This window comes from Gymnoscopelus braueri (assembly GCF_963280865.1).
Source record: "Gymnoscopelus braueri genome assembly, chromosome: 1".
Taxonomy (NCBI): domain Eukaryota; kingdom Metazoa; phylum Chordata; class Actinopteri; order Myctophiformes; family Myctophidae; genus Gymnoscopelus; species Gymnoscopelus braueri.
This window is the reverse complement of record NC_137603.1, coordinates 38,297,388-38,323,136: the sequence shown is the minus strand read 5'-3', so window position 1 is coordinate 38,323,136 and position 25,749 is coordinate 38,297,388. Positions and strand designations below refer to the sequence as shown.

At 41.6% G+C, this 25,749-nt stretch overlaps 1 protein-coding gene across 2 annotated transcripts in view; it reads left to right on the top strand.

Annotated features, from left to right (window-relative positions):
- Positions 1–2,466: 2,466 nt before the first annotated feature.
- Positions 2,467–25,749, top strand: part of adamts7 (a disintegrin-like and metallopeptidase (reprolysin type) with thrombospondin type 1 motif, 7) — a 100,579-nt gene continuing 77,296 nt past the window's right edge. For both annotated transcript variants that reach the window (XM_080430011.1, XM_080430010.1), the window contains exons 1-5: positions 2,467–2,850; positions 5,521–5,888; positions 11,577–11,757; positions 14,110–14,306; positions 24,995–25,078. In XM_080430011.1, the coding sequence (XP_080286137.1) occupies positions 2,715–2,850; positions 5,521–5,888; positions 11,577–11,757; positions 14,110–14,306; positions 24,995–25,078 (966 nt within the window). In that variant the 5' untranslated portion in view covers positions 2,467–2,714. The remainder of the gene's footprint in view (positions 2,851–5,520; positions 5,889–11,576; positions 11,758–14,109; positions 14,307–24,994; positions 25,079–25,749) is intronic.

Below are 25,749 nucleotides of genomic sequence, written 5' to 3'. Positions count from 1 at the left end.
ATTCTCTGAGTGACAGATTTGTCAAAGATGTGTTTTTATATGGGTTCCGCGCCCAGAGACATGCACTGCAGAAGAGCGAGGATTGGTCCAAATAGACTTGATCGACAAGCCATTCTAGTAGCAGCTTGGACAAAAAGTGTGTCTGTCTGTCTGTCTGTCTGTCTGTCTGTCTGTGTGTGTGTGTGTGTGTGTGTGTGTGTGTGTGTGTGTGTGTGTGTGTGTGTGTGTGTGTGTGTGTGTGTGTGCGTGCGTGCATGCATGCGTGCGCGTGGTCGCGCGCGTGTGTGTGTGTGTGTGTGTGTGTGTGTGTGTGTGTGTGTGTGTGTGTGTCGTGTGTGTGTGTGTGTGTGTGTGTGTGTGTGTGTGCGGTTTGGTTTTGTTTGGTTGGCCTTGGCCTTGGCCTATAAGCATAGCCGTAGATTACGACTCTCGTAGATGTAGTAGGCCTATTTGATCCCCCCCCCTTCATTTTTCTCTTTTGTATATATATATATATATTTTTTTTTTCTCTCTTCATACCAGTAACCTGAAAAGCTGATTGTATGACATTCTGTATAGTAGTGTGTATAGTATATCTATCTGCCTCTTATATTTCATCATGATTTGTGTGCATGGGGGTCTCATCTTAAACAAGCTTAGTGCTTAATGAGAGTTCCAGTTTAGTAGACCTTGTATTGTGAATTTGTACTTCCATGTACTGTTATGTACTGTCATGTACTATTCTCATGTCTTACTAAATAAACTACATCAATCAATCAATTCTGACATTTTCAATCAATGTCAGAATCGATTAAATACATCTACGAGAGTCGTAATCTACGGCTAGCCTAGGAGTGTGTGTCGGTGTGCATTCATTTCTCTTAATAATTACATGAAGAAAAAAAGAAATTTATAGTAGGCTTTAGGGTTTAGGCGACTGTGCCAGTGTGTGTAAAAGGCTACCAAGTACCAACAGGCGTATCAACTGCCATTACATGAAAATAAAGACCTACATCTTTTACAATACAATCCCTATTCTTAGCCTACTGTTACTAATGTACCTTTCTATCTCAATTCATTTCATATTAAACAAGAATACACAGCATCATTAATCTATTCCATTTGAAAATGACGTGGCTAATGTCTTTATTCTCCCACTAGAGGGGGCGCAAACATGATGCACGTGTTAGTTGACAAGCTACAGCAAAGGGCACTTTAAGTTTAAGTTGCACTGTGTTGTGTAGTGTAGTAGCCATAGGCTACTATTTAATTAGCCTGGGATGAGGGATCAAGACGGTCATGTATAAAGGATACTATTTAATATGCTTTTCGCCTTTGGCAAGTTAATCAGCTGGAGACTGGAGTGCTTTGAAGCTCTCAACATGATGTCTTTTCCAGCACATTTTTTCCCTGCCCTTTTGATCATTTGCTCATTAGGTCATAGCCTAAGCCTACCTACATCAACAGATATTTGTACCCCTGTATCTCTGTCAAAAGGTCGGGATAAAACACAAACAGCACGAGAGCTTATTGGGGCCCGAGGCCCCGAGCATGCACTGCACCATACAGTGCAAAGCCCGGGCGTAGCGACGTCACAGTGACGTCACAGTGGTAACCCCGCCCACTTTGGCCGCCATTTTTGCAATGTTTCTTGCTCTAACAAATTAATCTCGCTTTCGAGGGCCTAAATGTGCTCAAAAGAGATTGATGTTGGTTAGCTCCGCCCCCTCCTCTGATTGGTCGGTATTTGATCAAATTATTAAAGATTTATTTATGGATTTTTATTAACGCCTTTATTGACAGGACAGTGGGATGAAAGGAAATGGGGAGAGAGTGTTGGTTTATGCTGTTTTTAGGGGGTCATCCCTATGTTCCCCGGGTTCTATATTCCCCACTATTGGTTAGGGTTAGGTTTATGTTTCTTAGATAGGCTTGATGTTTTTTATGTTGCACTGCAAGTGACTGAGGGGGAAGTGGGGAACGGCATTTCATTTTCTGTATATATGGATGTACATGGGGAAAGTGACAAATATAAAGTGATTCTGATTCTGATTGAGAGGTGCGAGGGCCCGGTCATCGCTGCTTGCAGCTTTAATTTCCACTGTGGTCCTTTAGTGCAAAATGTGTGCAACAGTGCAAACCCAATGGAAATGGAAACTGTGACAAGTAGCCTAATTGATTAGGTCCTGATGCGATGCAGCTGCACTTCGTGAGATAGTTGACTTCAAGTTGGGGGGTTTACATGAAAGAATTATCTTCTTTTTTTTTTACTGAACAAAACCACCAATTATACTTGAACAATAAGTGTGGAATTGAGTGGCATTCCCCTTTAAGCCAGCGAAATAAGCCATTCAGCCAGGGCAGGCCAGCGTCCACCCATCGGAGGAGGAGGGGGAGGCTCTCCAACTAACTGTTGTTTGTAAAGGAAAGTTTGGAGCTGTCACAGGCTGTCGGGAGGAGACTGATGGAGGGGAGAGAGAGAGCTTGTCGTAACACACAAACAATACACCAAGTTATAATTCTAGGAATGCAAACAGAAAATGCTGCACGGACGAGGACGATGCACACACCTAAAACTATAGCAGTTTATTGGAACTGGCACAGTTTGTAAGGTTCTACTACTTTTAACTGTAGCCTGCAGCTGCACCCCGAACAAAAGTGTGTCACTCCAGATGGAATGTATTGACAATGAAAACGCACCGAAGACGTTGAGGGTCTAAAACGGTTCTATCAAGATGGTTTGCTACTTGAACTACTACGGGTTTCATCTTCCAGGACAAAGGAGATCTTCTCTCATTCACTTTTTCATCGCAGTGGGGCTTCTAGCGGTCCTGGAGAACACAACAACGCTGGGTCTACCACACGAGTCAGGTACAAAGTAAAGCTACAGTGGTGGAAGAAGTACTCAGATATTTTTACTTTAAGTAAAAGTAGCAATACCACAATATAAAAATACTCTGTTACAAGTAAAAGGCCCAAAATGTTACTTGAGTAAAAGTACAAAAGTATTGGAAATTTGGCATCAAAATATACTTAAAGTACCAAAAGTTAAAGTACTAAAATGTTTGATAATAGCAGTTCTACAAGCTCACAGTCACAGCCTGTCACGATGCGACATGTTGAGCGCTTTTAGATCGGCTATTTTCAAATAGCCTATGCATAAAATAGGGCTGTACAATATTTGCCCCTGAGATGTAGTGGAGTAGAAGTAAAATTATTGAAAATTGGAAATACTCCAGTAAAGTAAAAAATACCAAAAAATTGTACCTAAGTGCAGTACTTGAGTAAATGTACTTAGTTACTTTACACCACTGGCTACACATATACAATTAAACAGACTAACTATTTTATCATCACAACTGATACTCATTCTTAATCTGGACTAGAATCCAGTGACTGGCTCCATGAAGTTGTATAGCTTACCCCATTGTTACAAAGACAGCCCTTCATCAGCTGCTAGCTAGCTAGACTGGATATCACCACATCAAACAGAGATCAATGACTCCACTGCACTGCCTCTCTCCCTCTTTGTATCTGGCCTTGACTTGCCAAAGTGTAACCCTATTAGAAAAAAAGTACAGCCCAATGCCTAGGGCTAGTTAGAGGTCAGGATTTGTCACCAGATGTAATTTGTGTGTGTGTGTGTGTGTGTGTGTGTGTGTGTGTGTGTGTGTGTGTGTGTGTGTGTGTGTGTGTGTGTGTGTGTGTGTGTGTGTGTGTGTGTGTGTGTGTGTGTGTGTCACCAAGTGGACAATGTCATGCAATCACAAAAACAGACTCAATCACTACTGTATAGGCTACCCATCTGGTTACAGTATACAATAACAAGGGGGCATGACAGCAGACAAACAGGTGCATTGATAGGCACTTAATCTGCCTTGACAAACAGTCCCAAAGTATTGTTGATGAGAGGAATAATATTTGCGCATATCACAGCTGTCCTAGTTGATTTTGACCTCAAAACAAGTTTTGAATTAAAAATGTCTAAGTATTTGCCAACTTGCCAAGGATCAAAGCATTACAGTGGGGACCTCATGTTTTTGTCTTTGTGATATGTTGTTTTTGTTGTTATGTTATGTTGTTTTTGTTGTTATTAACGAACAGACCTTGTGGAGACAATTTTCCCCTTGGGGACAATAAACATTATTACTGTATGCGACTGCACAGAAATAAACTAAAATAAGTCGCGAGAGGCGATGAGATGGGCCAGATCTATTGTGTGACGCGCTACAAACAAAGGAGATTCACTGAATCCAAACGATGCGTTTTAAAGGATTTATTAAAGCAACAAAAGGAAACGTAATTAAAGGTGCTTAAACTCATAACAAGGCGATCCCAGTAATCAAAACAATAAAGCAAAATAACGTATAAAGCGGTCAACAAAAAGTAGGCTCCCAAACACCCCCTCTCTCTCTCTGTCTGTGCTCAGCAGGTGGTCAGGTGGTGCTTTTGAGGTAACCAGGTATCCTCCCCTATGCCCGTCACTCACTCATCCACACACACACACACCAGTGACAGGGCATTGACCAAATATATAAATAACAATAACCAAACATAATCATAATAACAATAAACCAATTCATGGCTCCTACAATTACATTAAATCAATAGCAATGACAGCTAGAGCCCATCTGTGCTAGATTAGCACCAGAAATCAAATCATATCCAAGTTTGAATGTATTTGAACAAAATCTGTTTACATTTAATTGTCAATGGGGAACAGCTTCAAGTTATTTTTAGAACCTTGGTTCTTTGGGTTAAAGATTTGGGAGAGAGCTGAATCCTCAATAGTTGGAATTGCATATTAGGGTTTATTTTCAAATCTGTGTGTGCATGTGTTGTATACACACTGTACTAGACAGATAGTTTTCCATTAAATAATGTATAGTGCTGCAGGTAGAGCACAGAATTACCTTTGCCAATGGTATGGTGACTTGGTGAGCAGTACATTGAGCCATGCTCTGCTGCTGTTCTCAATTCAGTACTCTGCCAAATCTGACTTGAATGTATATTTTTGCTCTAAAGAAATGGCAGGTCCATTCATGACACAAGGCCATGAAACTCCATATATTAGATCTTTAACTCAAACATATGGTGCAGTTTGGTGGTCAAATGACAAGGTTGGTGATGAGCCACTCAGCTCCGATGGTTTCCCTTGTTCAACTAATTAAATTCTGGTACAGTATCTGCCAGAGCAACATGATGCTGATAGTATTGTTTACCCAACCCCAGAATTTTTGATTTAGCAACCTTTCAACCCTGCTCCAAATGCACTTATGACAGAGTGAAAGTACAACTCATAATCTAGTAGATGACATTTCCATTTGAAACAGTAGAGGCTCAGCTGCCTTTTAGTTTGCCACACTTGGCAGTATTCTTGTTGTATATAGTTAATATACAGTAGCAGCAACCAAACATCACTGAAATGACAGATGGAGAACATTCAGATTCATTTGTTTAGAGTTGTAATGATGTTTACAACCTTGTAACCAATGAATGATTTAATAACAGTATATTCTGTCCCCACCATATTCCTCACAGAGGATTTTCTACAAGAGCTGCTGCAGTATGAGGTGGTTCACCCCACTAGAGTAGATGCCAAAGGCCACTTCCTGTCCAACTTCCTGTCCCACCACGCTAGCCGCATACAGCGGCGGGAAGCCTCAGATGAACCAGGCAACTCGGAGCGGGTCTTCTACCAGATGCAACATGGTGGCCAGGATTTGCATTTTAACCTCACCCTCAACCCGCACCTGCTCGCTCCAGGTTTTGTGACCGAGAGGAGGTATGGCGGCCTGGATGGGGTCAGGATTAACAGCCCTGATTCCTCCCAGTGTCACTTCCTAGGTGAAGTATGGGACCAAGCCACTATCCAAGGCAGAGCAGCCATAAGCACCTGTGAAGGACTGGTGAGTGTGCAAAGTGCAAAGTGAATGACGAACCTGATTTCTTAACATTTTGTCATTCTTATGGCTACTTTGAGTATTTCTTTTATATAACACTTGCCATGCATGCCATCTCTAAAATTCTTTATAAACATACTTATAATGCATTATAATCTACTTGTATTTATAGTTATAACAACTCACAAATACTCATAATGCTTTATAACAATATTCATAACATGTTATAAAGCATTTTATAATGACTTATAACTATAAGGCCATGTATAAAGCATTGTAACCAGCTTATAACACTGTATAATTACAGTTATAAGCACTCACTCAAGTAGTCTACTCATAATGCCGTCATAATAACACATTTTATAATGTCTTATAAGGCCAAGTATCATAATATTACATAATTACTGGTCACTCACAGACACACTCTGATATAGAGTGTTTTTTTCAGTAACAGTCTCCCTGTCTCTCCAGCTCTAAACAGAAAATGCATTTTCAAGTCAGGATATCAATTTCATCCAATCTGGAGAAGAGAACTGATACAGGATAAGTGAATTTGGAAGTGATGACATAAAGAAATTAGCAGACATAATTGGAACTGGAACACTAATGCTGATAAATGGGTACTCTTTCCTGATTGGCTGAAATGTGCAACCCACCTAAAAATGTATTTTATGTGTATTAAAGAGCTGGGGACACAGGGAGACCCCTGCTACTGAACAAACACTCTATAGAACAGCTATTTAACATTTTAACAAGAAACCTTTTGTTTACAGGGATGCATAGATGCATTAGATTAGACAATATCCAAATATGTATTGCACTGAAGATCACATAGTTTAAACACGAACGCCAAAAAAGAAAAAGATGAGAATGAGACACACAGAGAGGGTCTTAATTCTTTCCTGCATAGCTATGTAGCTATATTTTCTAGCTGCAATAAGGTCTAATAAATGTTAATTGCAAAGGCACAGGTCTCCCCATTTACAGTGCAAAGTGTTCAAAAATGTTCAACGGGTGGGCGGCGTTTGTACTTAATTTAAAACTGACTTTGTTGGGGCAGAGGCTCTGAATCAGTGGGAAGAAGTGACCTTCTCAGTCACAGCAAAAGGTCATTAAAACGGGTAAACGTATGGCAGGATTGCCACCGGTACAAGCTCTGTACACACTAAATTATTTCAACAGACTGAGCTTGACTGGGAGACTCTGGGGGAGAGAAGTCCTTGACTTCTCATTCAGTTTTATTCATTCAAAAATGTGATGTGTAGTTTAGATATTGCTTTGAGGTGTACTGTTAACAGTTGCAGAAGTGATAGATAGGTTAAGTAGTACTGGTGGCTGATACCAGAAGTGTTTTTTAAATGAAGACCTACCATTAAATTAAATGTGTTATTGCCAACATACTGTACAGTATAGCCTGAGAAAAAAAACAGAACCTACACTGTCCATAGCCCACAATGAGACTCAGAGTGAGTAGATGGAAATTGTGCCATCTTATGAGTTAGTGAGGACCAGGTTAAAAATGGGTGAAGTGCTCCTTTAAGTAAGTCCTTTCTTTAACAACACAGTGTATGGCAGAATGCCTAACAGGGGAAGAGGAGGTTGAAATTAAGTTAAATTGACCTCATGAAAAAATGAAAAATAAAAGTTTTCCCCAAAACAGAAATTCGTAGGCCCTTGCTGAATCTGCTGATTCATGTTTAGTTAAAGTGACGTTGAACTTTAGTAGAAACTTGGGTATAGCTGCCTGGGCATGGTACAATTAAAAATATTGTTGAGTAGTTTATCTGTTGCTTATATGCTCACAAGAAACGGGAAGTAGCGATTCCATTGACTCATTGCATGGCAAAACAGGGCTCAAATTCACACTTTTAGTACATGCATTTTTAGTACTCAGCATGTTTGTTAATTATTACATTTTAAGATATCTTGTGTGAATGTTGGCCTACTTGTGGTGCTAGAGGAAAAGCCTTTGGGTCCTCTGGGGAACATCAATGTGCTCATCAAATGAATGGCAATCCAGTTCGTTTTCGAGATATGTTTCTGGTAGGGGTGTGCCGATATATCGTCCCGCGATATATCGCGATACGTTTTTGTGACGATATGTATCGTTTTGGAAGAAAATAAATATCGTTTTGATTTTTTTTTTTTACAATAATAATAATCAGGCATGCAAACAGCCCCGAGGTGAAAAGGGTGACAACATGTTTTTTTTTTCTTCGGGTCAGGTGTCACACTATTGCCCTATTTGGATTCAAAACGGCTATTGTAGCTGAAAAGCTACAAGTTTGCATGTCTGAATAATGCAAAAACAGAATTATTTGTTTGCACATTTGCTTTTTTTCTCCCCCATATATTTTCATAATAAAGTGCGTATCGAAATCGTATCGAAGTTGTGAGCCCAATATCGTATCGTATCGTTTCGTGAAATTAGTGTATCGGCGCACCCCTAGTTTCTGGGAGTAATAAAGGGTGTGCACATGGACATTTTAGCCTAATGGTGGAGCTACACCAAAGGCCATTGGGTCATCAGTATCAGTAGTGGCCATGGGGACCATAAAGGCGCACACCAAATTCCATGGGAATCTAACCAGTATTTTTAAAGAGGTTGCTTGTGGCCAAAGTGGGGGATGGTTAGACGGATGGACCAACTAGGGCTAAAATAGTCTCGCTTATACAGACAATCAGAGATCTGTAATGTCTGGGGAAATCTCAATTCAATGAATAGGCTTGGACACTGCATAAAACCAGCAGTAACAAACCTATGCCCATTGCTTTGAAAAAGAATCCTAATACCATCCCATTCCCTATGCATTTGGTTCTGCGATGCTGTAAAAAAAAATATATATATCAGAATTATTTCCACACCGTTTGAGCCCATTCACCGAATAAAGGGAGAGTTCTGATCATCTGGCTAAGCAAGGCCTAGAAATAAATAATAGAAACTACTAAACACAAAGTACCTCTAAACGGATTAGAGACTAAACAGTTACAACACAAACAAATAATTGTGCAGTTTCTTCTTCTCTTAGATGTTAAGCCATTAACTTTTTTTGCTTGAACATCTCTTTTCTGTAATAACAAAGCATGTCTCTTAACTACGAAAGAAAAAAAAAATCTGTCCAATCCTCCCAAAGCTCACAGTCACACCCACATTTGAAATGAATTTAAATACAAACTTGTACTGTTCAAGGTATGTACTGTAACTTTTACACATCACACAAATGTTAAACTGCCGAGGGCAAGAGTCAAATATAAGATGCTCTGTAAAGGGATTTTTGTTTTGCTTTATCACAGGTTTAGGTTATATAAAAAATATTCAAGCAGTAGGCCAAATTGAATTATTCAGCATAACTATATGGCTTGAGGAAAGCACATTAAAAATGTTGAGCGCCCCCTCACAATTAGCCACAGTTCATAGCTCCAGCAATGAATATATTACAGTATTTAAGTTCTGCAGTTGTGGGACTTGTTCCATTGCATACTCCTCCGTTTCCCACAGGGCCGGGAAATAATCACTGAGTAAATAAAGTTACAAAATGTGTTTATGGATGTGAAGTTATGTAATACCCCATTAAAAGCTTGTTGGAGTTCGGAGGGATCAGTATTATTCTTAGGAGGAAAAACTGCCTGCCCCATGATTTAGATTGGTTGAACCATCGCTGGAAGGAGCACTGACACTTGTACGGTAGGCAGGCATCCATGCATGCGCCTGCGCTTTGTTGCTTGAAAACAGTCTATAGGCCTAATTGTAAATTTAAAACTTTTAGTGAGGATTACATAAGAACATAAATAACATTGCATGAATTTAGACAATTGATTCGTGTTCAAACTTATTCTTTTCCAAAGCAAACAGTCCAATAAAGTCTAGTACAAGAACCATAACTTCTTATACAGTTTTTCCTTAATTGAGATAGATACTATGTTACAGTTCCAGTTTTACATTATGTCTAATTTCCTATCAGTCTCATGTCAAGGGCTGTCTATGTCTACAGTACAGTATTGTCCGCTGCACCAACCCTCCATCCTGCCCTACTTAGCTAGCTAAGTTAAGGGTTAGTCAGTGACAAGCTGTGAAGTAATCACAAACTATTATATCTCTGCTGTCCGGCAGGAACCAGCTAACTCCAAAATGTTCATTTTTCAGGAAATGAAAAAAACAAAACAAAAATGTTTAGTTAGGGCGCACTCCCACCGCACTTTTATTTTACCTCTGGGGCGGAATCTGCCAATGCTTTGTCAATGTAAATGCGTGGATTCACGCAAGAGCGGATCTTTCCGCATGTCGCGCAGACCTTGCGTTTATCCGCTCTACACGACTTGTCCATTTCTGCTGGAGGCAGGAGCTGAATTTCCCCTTCTGTCCAGTCGGGTGAGTCGAAGGCGGACCGTCCCAAGACTCAGGAAGCACCATGGTGCTCAAGGCAGAAGGCGGTGCGGGCTACGGGGACGGTCTTGAAAGTGAGTGACAGGTGCGTCACTCCCGTTTTTTAGAATTCGCTGGCTGCAAAAAACTGGCCGTGTACAACCTGCGTTTAACAGCAGCCGACCATGTTTTGGTGGGAGCGCGCCCTTAGGAGGTTTTGTTCATCATTGATAAGAACAGCTGAATGGACCTCCAAGCTCACAATGAGGTTGGAGGTCAAAAGGGGGTGTAGCCTGGAGTCAGCTAAACCAGCTAACTCCACCCCCCTTTGGTGGACTTAGCTGTTTTAGCAGAAAGTTTGATGATCCAATGGAGTTAGCTGGTTTTGTCTGAAGCACTTTTTAATACTTTTCATTGGTTCAATATTGTTTTTACCAACACACAGACGTAAAGGGTGTTCAATAGCACTGCTTTATGGAAAAAAATGCAAAAGCAGAAAAATTGAGTTAGCTGGTTCCTGCCGGACAGCAACGAAAATGGATGATGTATGGCTAATTTATCCTGCCATTGACACTGGTTGTGCGATTGGCCTTTACCGTTTTGTTAAGAGATTTTAAAGCTGCAAGTTTTTGATAAATGTAAGATTAACTGATTCAATGTCTTCTCATAGCTATTGATATTATTTAGTGGAACATATAATGTTGTACAAGGAAGTGGTGGTTGTACAGGATGCTGTTGAACAGGTGTGGTTGTGTGTTCGTGGGGCCACTTGTATACAGTCAGGCATGACCTGGTAGTTTTCAGACTAATCACTGTGACACACACAGCCAAAGACCAACATAAAACCTGGAAGAAGGGTTAGTAGTTTCTGCAGACATAGCATACAGCACCTTACAGTATGTAACAGCAAACAGCAGTTTTTGTATGCCATTTGATTTAGTTTAAAACAGGTAACCACTAGCATCGATTTCATACTCACAGTCCCTGTCATGTGTTGACTCTGATGAAGATGCACTTGCCATCGAAATGTCAATTGTATGTAGCACCGTGTCAGTAAAAAGGCATTTAAATATCAGTCAGAGATCAAGATGCTCCACTGCTTTATTTCTCTTGTTTGCTGTTGTGTGTGTCCCGCTCTTGTGATGCACAGGACCTGCCTATAATTGGCTGATGCGTAGTTGGACTCCCTTTCTACACTCATGTTTTCTTCAATCCCCTGCCTAAACACCCTCTTCTTCATCTTCATCCTCCTCCCTGTCATCTTGTTGGTTCTCTTCTGAGTTTGAGAGAGAAAGATATTCTTGTGTGTAAGCCGTACCTCCACTCTGTAGACAGGACTGTTCAAACTGGCTGCTGAAGAGTTCTTCATTCGGCCGTTGGAGCCTTCCAGTGACGACTCCACTGCACCTCAGGCCCATGTCATCTACAAGCGCCATGCTTTGCCCTCATGGAGACAGACAGCACAGCCCATCTCAGAAAAACAAACTGTAAACGGTACCTGTGGAGTCAAAGGTAAACCCCCAACCCCACGGACACACACACACGCACACACGCACACGCACGCGCACACCAATGACGATGTAGTTTGACAGTAGGCCAGAGTAACGAGTGTAAGCTGATTTTTATATTATTTTTGCTAGTATACCAAAATATGAATTATTTTCATATCTGACCATATCCTACTAGCATGTTTATATCATTTGAATGTATTATTTAAAGTGTAAAATGTATACAGTATATAATGGAGAGAGGAGGGCTAGCAAGTTCGGCCTGTGAAGTCCAAATAGAGATAGGTTGTGCAAATGTGATAGAACAACAGGATATCAGGAATGTAAAAGATCCATTTTATCCATAAACCTTTCAGTGATTAAAAGACAATTGACAATATTTAAAAAATCTATTCTATGGCTCATTGGAAGACATCTGAGAATTGGTATAATGTGTTACTTACAGTAGTTCTAGTTAGCAACTGCAAGTCTGATAGATTTTTGGGGAGACCTGATATTAGACCATTACAGCAGTCAAATCTGCTGGAGATAAAGGCCTGGATTGTTTTTTCTTGTTTGGACATGGAAGGCATTTATTGTAAGTTCAGAATCAGAATCAGAAGACTATTGCCATGACATGTAGACATGTTAGGAATTTGGTTTGATGCAGTGGAGCGCAGTTTACAACAGGACTGGTGCAAGACAGGACAAGACAGTGCAAACCACATCATAGTGCAAACAACAAGTAATAAATAAAAATAAATATGAGAAGTGCCAAAAGTGCCAAAAAGATCAAGTGTTCAGTTAGGACAGTCCATATAGCTCTCTGAGGTCAGGTCAGGTCAGGGGGGGGGGCGGACCAGCAGCATTCAGTAGCCGGATGGCCGTGGGGAAAAAGCTGTGTGAGTGTCGTGCCTTCACAGTCTTTAGTGACCGCAACCTCCTGCCTGAGGTGAGCGGGGCAAAGAGACCATGGCCTGGGTGTGTGGGGTCAGCCATTATCTTCCTGGCCCTCCCCAAAGCCCTACTTTTAAACAGGGCCTCCAGGGGGGGCAAAGGGCAGCCAATCACCCTCTCCGCCGAGCGTATCACCCGCTGCAGCTTGGCCTTGTCCTCCTTGGCCGCTGCAGCGGGGAACCAGATGATGATGGCGAAGGTGACGATGGACTCGATGATGGCAGTATAGAAGTTCACCACCATGGACCTTGGGAAGTGGAGTTTCCTGAGCTGCCTCAGGAAAAACAGTATTTTCTGGGCTTTTTTAGTGAGGGCGTCGATGTTGGGCCCCCACTTCAGGTCCCGAGAGACTGTCACCCCAAGGAAGCGGCATGACTCCACTGTGGCGACTGGAGTGCCTCCCAGTATGATTGGAGAGGGAGGGGGCGGGTTCCTCCTGAAGTCCACGATCAGCTCCACCGTCTTAAGAGCATTTAGCTCCAAGTTATTCCGGCTGCACCAGGAGACCACCAAGTCGATCTCACTCCTGTAAGCAGATTCATCCCCCCTGGAGATGAGTCCTACCAGGGTGGTATCGTCCGCGAACTTAAGGAGCTTGACCGACTGGTGGCTGGAGGTGCAGCAGTTGGTGTAGAGGGAAAACAGAAGGGGAGACAGGACACAAGTTGTGTATGTTGTTAAAGCTGCATTGTATGATATTTCTTTTTTCTATAAACAATTTATATATTTTAGGCTTTCCTGCCTTTATTTGGATAGTAAAATGGAGACTAGTGACAGGAAACAGGGAGAGGGAGACGGGGAGAGACACGCAGCAAAGGTCGTCAGGCTCGGGAATTGACTTGGGAATTGACTCGCTGTCAGGCTGCATTAGAGCCTATATGTGGTATGTGCCTTAACCGCTAGGCAATCGGCGCCCGCATTGTATGATATTTCTGTCATCTGCTCTTCAGGTTGTTATGCTAGCGACCAATTATGTGCACGACCGGCCATTGTCAAAACTTGTTAGGATTCCAAGCTCCTCTTTAGAATTGGGCTCCACTCCCTAAACTCCAGACAGAACACCTAGCACCTCCCTCGCTCCACATGGCTTCTAACTGCATTTTAGCCGAGTGGCTGTTATGATCTTCATCCCTGCGAAAAACACTGTTAATAACCTATTTAGTTGCAAGATACATTTAAATGACCTACCTCTTCACTTGGTATGAGAACAAAACTGGACAAAAAGCCTGTTGGTCGTGGCTAAGGTCGTCTTGCTTAGTTGCCGTAATCGGTTTGGTGTGTGACGTTCTATATCGTAGACAAGGGACGGGGACAATTATTGGTTTGACCTTTGAAGAATGTGGTTTTGCCAAGTCATACTGTAGTAGCGTGGCAGAACCTCTATAACAACAAGAAAACTTTGAGTGTCTGTCATCTGCAGATCCACATGGAGTATTGGAGGATTTTGAAAGTCAACGGGAGAGCTGGGAACAAAGGCGTGGAAGGAAGAGGAGGATTCGCCAGCGCTCGATCAGCAAAGAGAAGTGGGTGGAAACATTGGTGGTAGCTGACTCCAAAATGCTAGAATACCATGGAAGCAAGGGAGTGGAGAGCTATGTACTGGCTGTCATGAACATTGTAAGTGCAACACACACATGCACGTACGCATTCGCACGCACGCACGCACGCACGCACGCACGCACGCACGCACGCACGCACACACACTTTCATCCTCTCCAATGTAATTAATTGATTAATTGAAATCAAGACGAAGGGCTGTCAAGGGCTCTGAAAGTGTAATTAATATTTATTTATCTATTATACACTGGGTATAGACTGAAGGAGGATCAGTGTGTTTGTTTAGCTCATTAAACTCTAAAAACTACTATGTTCTCCTTATATTTGATTAGTCAATTTATCTTAATTGATCTGGTTAAGTAATTGATGTAATATTCTTTTTCTACGCTGAATTCCAGTATTTCCTGAAAAGTTTGCACATCTCTGGTATGCACAAAATTTTAAGAGGTTGTTGTGCGTTATTGCATGTAGTAAACTTCACTCACCTTTGTTGATGATATAAACTTTTCGATTGGTAAACAAACTTGACCATTAGTCGCCTAAGACAGCCCTATAACACATTTTTGTGACATAATTCAGAAAAACCTCAGTAGCAACTGTTTGGCCATAGATCATATACAGCTTAATCCAAAACATTGTCTGGCTATAATGAGGTCAGATTCTGTTTGAGTCTTTCCATCCTCTAGTAGCACAGTGACATCATGTTCCAGTTCCTGCTGGACTGGAGCCCTCGTGTTCTCCTCTTAATTCTTGTTCCAAAAGACAACAACTATCCCTGCTCACCACTGTAGTCTTACCACCTCCTCCAGGAAAGCTAAATAAGCTGGGCCCGTGTCTGTTAGCACTTTGGGAGTGAAAATACAGCATGCCTGGCCACAGCTGCTGACATGGCTCAAGGACAGGATTTAAGGAAGGGGAATTCAATCATAATGAAGGTTATAGTTTAACTCACTCAACAGACAATAATACATGGAGGAAGCAGCCATTATATTCTGTATCCTTTGACCGTTCTGTTTTGGCAACGTTTTAGAGTTTAGAACAATTGGAGCCAAACCATTCAGTTATAAGGAAAACTGTGAAAAATGTGTCTTACAGCTGCAAGGGAAACCATTTCTGTGTCATACATGTGTAAACAATTATGAATGGTGTCATCATCCTAGTCAACAAGCTGATCAGTTTTCTGAGCATTTTTTTGATAGTTGATCTGCATTAATCACAAGTGTAAAACTACTATTGTAACTAGTCCATACCCGTTATTTCCATCCACCGTCCATCCGGGCTATGGGAATGCAACCACAACTACAGATCCATAGGTCTGCTAGGATCATTCACAAAACCGCTAATTAACAGCTTAAATTGTCTTTGACACTCTCTTCATATGCCAATGGTCAATGCCCGTGTGCAAGTTCAGATCAAGTCAACCGGCTGAGGAGAAAATGCTGTTCCAGACAGACAGAGGCTCTTCCTTTTATAGTAGGATTGTTGTAGGATAGTAGGATGAGGCCGTCTGTGTTTGTATGTCACTCTGTCTGTATATTTGTCCACCAGAGGGTGCTGAATACACCAAAACGACTCAACAATGCACACCTCTATGATCATGGACGGATTAAGTGAAAATTGCCCCCCCAAAAGTACACGCGCACAAAAAGTTGCGCAAAAAGTTGGAGAATTTTCCCATCAAACACAACTTAATTTTCTCCACTGTCATCAACACATTTCTTTCGCTTTCTTGTGCGCTGGGTATCGTGTGTGTACATCTGGCTCACACCTGGCACGGACCATTTTCAAACTCTGCAAAGTGATCTCTTTGCGCTGAGACAAAATCACAGAGAGACCTGAGGAGCTCCACTGCTGTCATGATCTCTATGTCTGATCTTTGAAGATGCAAACATGTTATTTGGAATCGAGTGAGAATAGAATTCCAGAAATTAGCCATGAATGCAGTTTCTGAAACAAAGTTTTGGACAAAATATAGGAGTAGTAGCAAAGTGTGTTAACACATTGTGTGCCAAAACCGTAAATATACGGTTTTGCAAATACACCAGTGGAGTGCCAAAAAGTCAAAAAAACGTAAATATAATTTTTTTGTCCACAAGGGGGGGGGGGGGCTAGCGCAGCCCTGGAATCACCCATGAACACTCTAAGAAGTAAGGGACAGATGGATCACCGTGCCAAAAAATCTGTCTCCCATCCGCCTCCATTCAATCTCCTTGCTAAAAACCTCTGTATCTCCTTAACTTTTTACAGTGGGCACAACGAGTCATTCTCGATGCGCGATCGCTCTGCAATGGTGACTCGCATGAGACATGTTGTTGTTCCAGGCTTTAGCCAGGACCATCGCGCACCCTTCACACATGCATTGTTTTTCATGGATTGCTCGTCGTGGAGTCTACAGCTTTAAACAGCACAGCGCAGCTGTGAGATTTCTGGCACCGAACGTAATCTGTTATTATAAAATTCGGGCACCCAATGTGTTAAGAGAAAATGCTAAATGGCAGAAAGTCTAGTCAGGCGGAAATGGGCGTGCCCTATATTTGGATGTGCATCATATTCCAAGGAAGGAAGTCATTTTATTCTTTATTGTACAACGAGTTATAGGCCAAAATGTAAGCGGCCTGGTATAGCGCCACCATGAGATTAATTTGTAACAAAAGAAGTTTGGGGCAGAGTGTCTTCCTTCAGAATCAGCATCAAACTATGGATGCACACTTCCTACTGGAAGTGTGCATCCATAGTTTGATGCTGATCGGTCCAGTGCTGTCCGAGATTAGCTGACAGACGGACGGACGGACAGACAGACAGAAACGCATACGGACAGGGACAAAATTTAAGTTTCTGTGGTAACTCTATAAGATACATAGCCTGGTAAACCATCCCGGTCGCGAAGACACATGATAATGTGAATTCACGTGACCGGGATGGTTTACCAGGCTGTAAGATACATAGATAGAATAGAGAAACATGGCTTTTTACACTAGAAATGGGACAAGAGAAAGTGGATCGTCAAGGTGAATGATCGAGAGGGTGAATTTGACTTAAAAGAAGCTTTTAATATACTATTGTGAAGTTGAGCACTAAGAAAACCTTCAGAATAGTTCCATAGTGAGAAACATGGCCCACAGGCATTGATGAATGAGGTCCTTTATGTAATGTGTCAGATGTTCTGTCTGCATTGCTCAATTACAACATGGCTGTAGACAGTATTATGTGGAGATCTGGAAAAGAAAAATGAATGGTATTTGACTGGGAGAATATTGAAGTGGTAAAAAGAAATGTATTGAATGAAGCTTCTTTCATGCCTCTGAGTAGCTGTATTTTATTGTTTTTTTATGAACTAATTATGCATAACTGTCTGTGGGTTTGAGAAGATTGGAAGAGTTGTTGCTAAAATGTTGCTGCCATTAGCTGAACTTTGGAAAGAAAAGGCAGTTAATTCATTGCATATTATGAACTATTTTTTGCATTGAAAGTACTGGGTCAGGCGTATAAGGAAAGAATAGTATCTGCAAGGCGATACATGGCTACAGATTGATACTCTTGATAAACCTTCAAAGTAGTTTTGAAATTGACACATTCCAGAGAGGAACCTTTATGACTTTGACATGCTCTAAGGCTACTGTACATAAAACAACATTTTAAACGAAAACAATCTCCATGCATCCACACAAGCATTTTAGGGCTGGTTTCAGAAATAATCTGCGTCTATAGTACACAACTGAAATGGAGGTCTTCATGTGTCCACTCGCACCAAAAAGATATCTGAGAATCGTACAGGTTCGGGTCCGTGTTCAATGAATATTCTTTATTTAATTATTTTTAATTATTTTTAGTACCCGAGTTTATTTATTTATACGTTTATTTGGACAGGACAGCGCATATTAAGTGGATCAGTGGAGTGGATCAGAGAAGAACCGTACTCAGTACTGATCAGTAGAGGAAAGCATCTCTCTTTCCTGTATCATCAGATGGCCTCCTCAGTGTCGTGTAGCCATGCCCTTCATCTCTGTTCCTACGTCAAAGAAGCCGGTTTCTGAAGATGGTCTGCATAGGTGGTAATAATATGTTTGGCAGTTTGCTTAGACTCTCTGCACTTGCATGCTGCGCTCTCTGCCAAGCTTCACTTCTTCATAGATTATTTGAAGCGGCTGACCCCAGTACGTAGGTGGTTCAGCAGGGTTCATTACCGGCACAGCAGGCACCTTTGACGCCAAGCATTCCTCTCTCACAGAGGAAAGCATGAAGTTCTGTATAACTTGCGTGATGTATAGGCTGACCTAGGATCAGATTATTGCAGTGAGCTGTGCAGTGTGCCAGGCCGCAAGCTGAGTTGAGAGAGCAGATCAAAGGTGCACAATCATAGATATTCAGTGAGGTGAAAACATGCAATTCAATTTTATTGTATATTGTAGGCTGCTACAGCTGCTAGATTCCAATATGGAGTAGCCTATCACTGGCATCTACTAATAAAATGGTATTCTTAATAGCAATTGTAATTATTAGGTTTGTCAGGTCTATATAACACATGACAGTCTGGGGCCGTTCTGTAATATCTGAAAAATCTGATTTCCTAATACATTTATTAGGGTTTGGTTCCATCATTAAAAAAAATCATCTCGGAACCATTTGGATGTCGGAACAAATTTAATGGGTCTATTGTGGTTCAGGTCCATCATTAAAAAAAAGTGCCGGAACCAATCGTATCTCAGAACAACTTTCATGGGTCCATTAGGATTTGGGTCCGTCATTTTGGACCTGTGAATACCTCTAGCGGCTAGAGGTATTCCAAAATGACGGACCCAAATCCCAGTATAACATTATAACATTAGTTATAATGTTATAATGTTATATACCCAGTATAACATTAGCAGTAACATTTGGCACATAATGTGGCCCATCAGAACACTGGTAGTCAATCTATCAATTTGGAATGATCAATCTGAATAACTGACATATTCGAGAAATCATATTTTTATTGTTAACAGAATTCTATGACACCATGTAGCTTGTCTTTGTGTGTCAGGTAAAGCACCACATCAGAATTACAAGAAATTGAACAAAAACATGAAAATATAAAGTAAAGAAAAATGCAGCCAAAAATGTCTCTATTTTCAAGGTTGAAAATGAAAACATAAATAACCAAACATCACTAGAATTATTCTGTTTCAACATCAGAGGTGGTGTATCATTTTTTTTTTTTAATGAAACATTAATTTAACAGGTCAATTTCTTTAACTGTATAAGAACAATGCACAGCACAAACAGCAAAACTCACTGTGGCTAAGATAAATATGAGTTGTGTACAGTAATAAGCAAAACTCACTGTGGCTAACACACAGAGTTGTGTACAGTAAAAAGCAACACTCACTGTGGCTAACAGAAATATGAGTTGTGTACAGTAATAAGCAAAACTCACTGTGGCTAACAGCAGAAATATGAGTTGTGTACAGTAATAAGCAAAACTCACTGTGGCTAACAGAAATATGAGTTGTGTAGTAATAATATATCCAACCAAACTTGACAGGCAGCAGATCTACAGTTTGATTAATTGCTACACACCACACACACAACAAACAGCGCTGCTCGCTGTGACTGTCCATGGTGCTGAGTGCGTATACGGTTAACAGCAATGATGCGCTTATTATGCCCACAGTGCAGCGGCTGCAGCCCATACAACTCGACACGTTTTCACGTTTTCAAACACTCATAATTTCACAGCACAAACATCGCTCCTAATCAATAACACTTCACAAGCACAGAAAGCAACAGAAAATAGCAATAAACAACGTGTGCTTACCTTTCAGTTTATCTGTTGAAAACCGCCCACACAACATCCATAGAGCCCGCTTCCTCCATATTCCTGCTTCTTACTTTACTCCTCTGGCTTAGAGCGCTTCTATGTCCTTTAGCAATCCATGACTTCACATATGGGATGGGGTTGAAAAGGGTAAGTGGTGGTCCAACAAGGCACAGAAACAGTAGCCAGGAGATGGTGGATGTGAGGAGGGATGACCTGGTGGGGGTGCAGATTAAATTCATTTGTGAAAAGCCCCTCTCACACTCAAGTAAATCCATGGGCGTTTTTGTTGTTCCTCCTTCCACATGTGGATGTAGTCTTTAGCTGAGGTTCATCAGGGCCAATCTCAACACTCAAATGTTTTTGCACCATTCCTCAGTCAAGAACCACAACTTCATTGGTAAAATGATCCCACCCGGGAACTACATGTAGGCAGTAGTAGCAATAGCAATAGACTGCAGAATTTAACTGCACAACAGCTGTAAACATAGACCACAAAGTCAGCAACGCCTGTAATTCTTTATCGATGTTGAATAAAAAACACTGCTGGTAGTTAAGAGGTTGTTGGGTGTGATGAAATGGGTGTGATGAATCAGGGAAGGACGTGACTGAGACTCAATAAGGAAGCAAACATGGGTATCTGCATCATCTTTTTCAAAATTCCATTCCTGCCTGTCCAGACTAAAATGCAATGCTGGACAGTTGTGATGGGCTGACATATGGCCAAACAGAGGATGTCTTTCATTATGTAGCCTGTTGTTGTCCCTCTTTATTGTTGCTGCACTTTGTAGTATGTCTGGTAGTATGTCTGGCTATGCCTGCCAGGATGTACATAAATATCATACATCTGTTAGTACTTTTCAAAAGTCTCCATTCCTGCCTGTCCAGACTCAATGCAATGCTGGACAGGTGTGATGGGCTGGCATATGGCCAAACAAAGGATGTCTTTCATCTGTAGGCTGTTGTTGTCTTTCTTTATTGTTGCTGCACTTTGTAATATGTCTGGGGCTATGCATTGCCTGCCAGGATGTACATACATATCATAAATATTTATGTACTGAATTGTTGCAGATCTACAAGCTTACAACAAGTGGCCAAATCTGCCATTGTCTTGAAGGTGCAAACAACGCAGGTACAGGGCATTTGAGTGGAGCGGAGCTAGAGTGGAGCGGAACGATTTTTAAAGTGGGAGTGGGTTTATAAAAATGTTGGAGTGGAACTTGGAGAGAGGACCGCCCGCCGCACCAAGCTGCTCCGGTTGGGGCTGCTCACCACATGTTTGAGCATTTCTGGTCGCACGAATGGTCTGACACAAATCCTCAATACTGCAACAGGAGTGTATGGCGCACGTTCCAGATCTCTTAGTTGCAGCTCATTTAGAACTCCAGGATCCATTAATTATGTAGAAACAACCCCTCATTAATATGCTACTAGGCCATGCCCCTGGAATCAACATGCAGAAATCCCCCCAGCCCCCCACCCCCCACAAAAGAAGATGCCAACAACAAACCCAAATTGGAATCAATGCGTCGCGGAATCTACACGTTGTGAGCTTGTAGATCGGCGGTATTTGCCTCGGTAGTCGTTCAAGGAAGCATACATCTGGAAGGCTATAAAGCTATAAATCTGACATTTCCAGAGGGAAGCGTGTCGAGTATCCGCGAGGCGCCGACTACTCTCTTTCACACGTGTTAGGTCTGTCTGTTCTATTTACTTCCCGATAGTCTGGCTGTCCCACGCTGGTATGTTACCCAATCAGAGGCTGACTTTAGGCATGCATATGCATGCGTGTTGGGTGGTTAGGGTGCCTTTGAAAAGGATTTGATTGGCGTGTCCCTGATGACGCTAACGCAGTACCTGACGTGCCACACCTGCTTTCACAGCGAGTGCCAGTCTTGAGGCCAGTTTGGGAGGTAAAAATCCATATTCATGCTTTATAGAAAAGCAGAGTGCCAAAAACCACCAGGATTTTCATAGATATGCTTCAAAAACATATTAAAAACTCAAAAAACACGATTTTGGGTGGAGTGGCACATTAAGATTTCATTCAAATGTCTCTATAATCCACACAGTCTGTTTATCAGAGGATATGAATTGAAACTCAAGTGACAGGTTTTGGCTGAACCACACTCACTTTGCGAGTCCCTTTCGAGAGAGAGAGAACCTGGTGATTAACCCACAGGATTTGATATTGTCCGTCTTATCAAAATAGACAAATGCCTCATAGTTGCTGTCCATCTAGGCTCTCTACTGATGGGGCAACGCATTTATGCCAAAAATGTAAGTGTTTCGGACATGCAGTAAAATACATATATTTTTTGCTGCTGAGCGGCGGGCCGAGCGGTGCGTGAATCAAGGTTAGCTTTTTCTGTCCAAGCTTTTTTTTGTCCAAGCTCAAAACTATATGGTATTGTAATGCAGAGACCTGCAACAACCACCATCTAATCTCCATCCACTTTCAGTATTGCACAGAAATGAAAGCAAACAAGGTGGATTCTGCCAGTATATTTAAAAAAAAAGATACGTCCTGTTAATCATTTTTGTGAGAGTGAAATGGCTCTATTCAGGTTATATTCTGTTATTCTTATGTTGTGGTCTGTTCAGCAAGTCCTGCTACACTGAAATCTGTGACTTGATGGTCACTGTGTCATTGGGCGCCGAATAGCTATTATAAATTAAAATACTGCAAGAAGGCGGGTTAAAGAGACACACAGGACAGGGATTCGTTGTGATTCATGTATAAACTAGCCAGCTTGCGTGTCTGTATTTACAGACACGCAAGCTGGCTAGTTTATACTTGAATAAACTACAAACACAATCCACACATTTCATCAGTCATCTATTTAGATGACTGATGAAATGTGTGGATTGTGTCTGTGCTTTTGCCAGAAGCTGTGAAACAGCCGAAGGCTGACAAATAGATGGGAAGGAAAAGTGATGTTTGCGCTACCTTTTGATGATTGGCCGATTGACAGCATGTGACCTCGTCTGCTGGAAACCTAATCTCGCGTCACCAGGCTTTCCACTGGAAACCACGCTGCAGCCAGCTGGCGGAACAGAAATTGATAGGTCACCACATTCGGCGCAACACTCCGGTGCCTTTCACACCTAAAGTCCTCTAAAAAGCTCCGGTCAGATCAAGAACCTGACACTCACTCAAACAGGCCGTTCAGAACATTTCTAGGGAAAATCACTCCATTGCCGTAGTCACTGGAGGAAGTGGAGAGAATGAGGTCTGTGTTGTAATCTTGAGGGAAAGTGGAGATATTTTACTAAATACAAATTTTCTGCCACTATTTTCCGTCTCTCGAAGAGTTAATTCAGCCTTCTTTCCCCTTCCTCCCTCCCCAGGAGGGCAGGGTGTTCTATGTTTCTGAAATGTGAAACCACACAGTGTATTTATTTACACAGAAAGTAAAACAACAGAAATTTAAATATCTTTACTAGCTGCCTGCCATGTGCTTTTCATCAGGCCTCTTCTATAATAGTTTGTGTGGCATGTTCTGGTCTCACTGTAGAACAAAAAGAAAGACAGCGTTAATTTAATGGTTCTGGTAACTCATGCTGCCCTCCTAATACGCGAGGAGGCCGTGTTTTTTCAATAACTTTTTTCATTTATTAAAAAAAAAGATTTGGAAAACGAAAAAGTTTAATACAATTAAAAAAATGATAAAATAAATGAAAAAAGTAATTGAAAAAACATGGCCCCCTCACGTATAGATGGGTTTCCTGTTTGTAAACATGAGAGGATGATGCGCGCGCAGTGGCGGGATGAGCCTGTAGAGGGCGCTATTACCCGCAGCAGCTCTGGCCATTGTACATTCAGAAAATAAATGGTCTTCACCAGGTTTAATGAAAGTAGATTAAATGATGCAGTTTGTAATATCTTCTTTACTCAATAAAAATGATTTGTCGGAAGTTGGATCTGTTTGTATATAATAGCAGCATTATGCCTATTATGCCTATAATAGCAGCATTATGCCTATCTAAATCCCGAAAATAACAATAGAGTGAATGGCGCTTCCGGTTCGTTCTCCCCCGCGCATGCGCAGATTGCGCACTCTGCTCTGTGATGACGTCGCGCGGAAACCCATCTATTAGGAGGGCGATATGAGTCGGAATCTATCATGGTTAAAATGGAGTTTGAAGTTACAATGGGTTTGTATAGGAAGGGGGCATGTCTGAAATTAATATCAAATATCTAAATACTGAATTGAGCAACTTAAACTGTCTTGGGTGTTCACAAAAGCCTGAGTAGATGATGAAATGACCCAATTTTTGGGGGAAAGTGAAATATCCCTTTAAGGTCATTACACACCAGGAGCGACGCGAATAAACAATACGAAAATGCGTTGCGATTATATCAAACTTTTATTTTGGTGATGTCTCCATTCATATAGGTTGATGCTTGTATTCATGCTGAAAAATCGACCGTTTCCAATGATGTTGCTTCATTGCCTAATAATCGTGCTCAGTGTGCATGTACTCATAACACAAACGGCTGCTTAAATTAATGATAATTAATCGCACAAAATAATCGTGACCTGGTGTGTATGGACCTTCAATCTTGTCCTGGTCGCTATTGTGCGCAAGTCAGCAGATGCAGCAGGTTTCGTTTTTTATTCTTTTGCAGACGGGGATAAAACAGAATTACTCCTGTGGGATTAACAATGACCCCCCCCCCTGCAGTGCCCCCCCCCCATTGAGATAATAATCGTGAGTGACCTGGTGTATGGACCTTCAATCTTGTCCTGGTCGCTGTTGTGCGCAAGTCAGCAGATGCAGCAGGTTAGGTTTTTTATTCTTTCGCAGACGAGGATAAAACAGAATTACTCCTGTGGGATTAACAATGACCCCCCCCCCTCCCCCTGCAGTGCCCCCCCCCCCTCCCCCTGCAGTGCCCCCCCCCATTGAGATACAAGTTTTCATCCACCAGGTATCATGTGTGTTGCAGGTATCAGGACTATTTCGGGATGCCAGTATTGGAAACGCTATCAACATTGCAGTTGTCCGTCTCATCATACTGGAGCAGGACGAGGTAAATACATTTGTATACGGTGGTTGGGGTAGGCTATATAAAGTTTATTGTTGTACTGTATGGCTCGAATACACAGACCGCTGAAATGTTACCTATAATATTGATAAGATATAAACTATCGTGTGAAAGATAAAGATCACAAGTTGAGCTTTCATAGTGCATTAACTAAGATCTGGTCCTTTTGTATCTCTCTTCCTTTTTATGGCCATTGGGAGTTCGTTCAGCAAGGGCACGGCTTTGGGTTTAATTTTTCGTTTTACAAGAACAAAAATAAGTTATGCTTTTATTTGAAGATATTCTTTATTTCCACTTTGAAATTGCACTATAAATAATAAAGTGTGGGGTCGCCCAAAAAAATCCTCCATAAAATGGGGTCGTGGTATAAAAAAGTTTGAGAACCCCTGCTCTAGAACCACCATTCGGTTAACATTTCCAGTTGGGTAGCAGTACGGCCTCTAGGGGCCTTTTAAGCCGCTTTTCCATCACAGCTTAAGCACGACACTGTCCAGTACAGTCCAGAACCGCACCGCACCGCTTCAAAATGTCTTGCGTTTCCATTGCACAAAAGTCCCCACTCGCAAAATCCCCACCCTCCCCTCCCCTCCCGAAGGAAATCAACGCCCCTTTCTTTAACACACCAACTTAGCCTCAGGCTACAGTGTTAGCCTAAA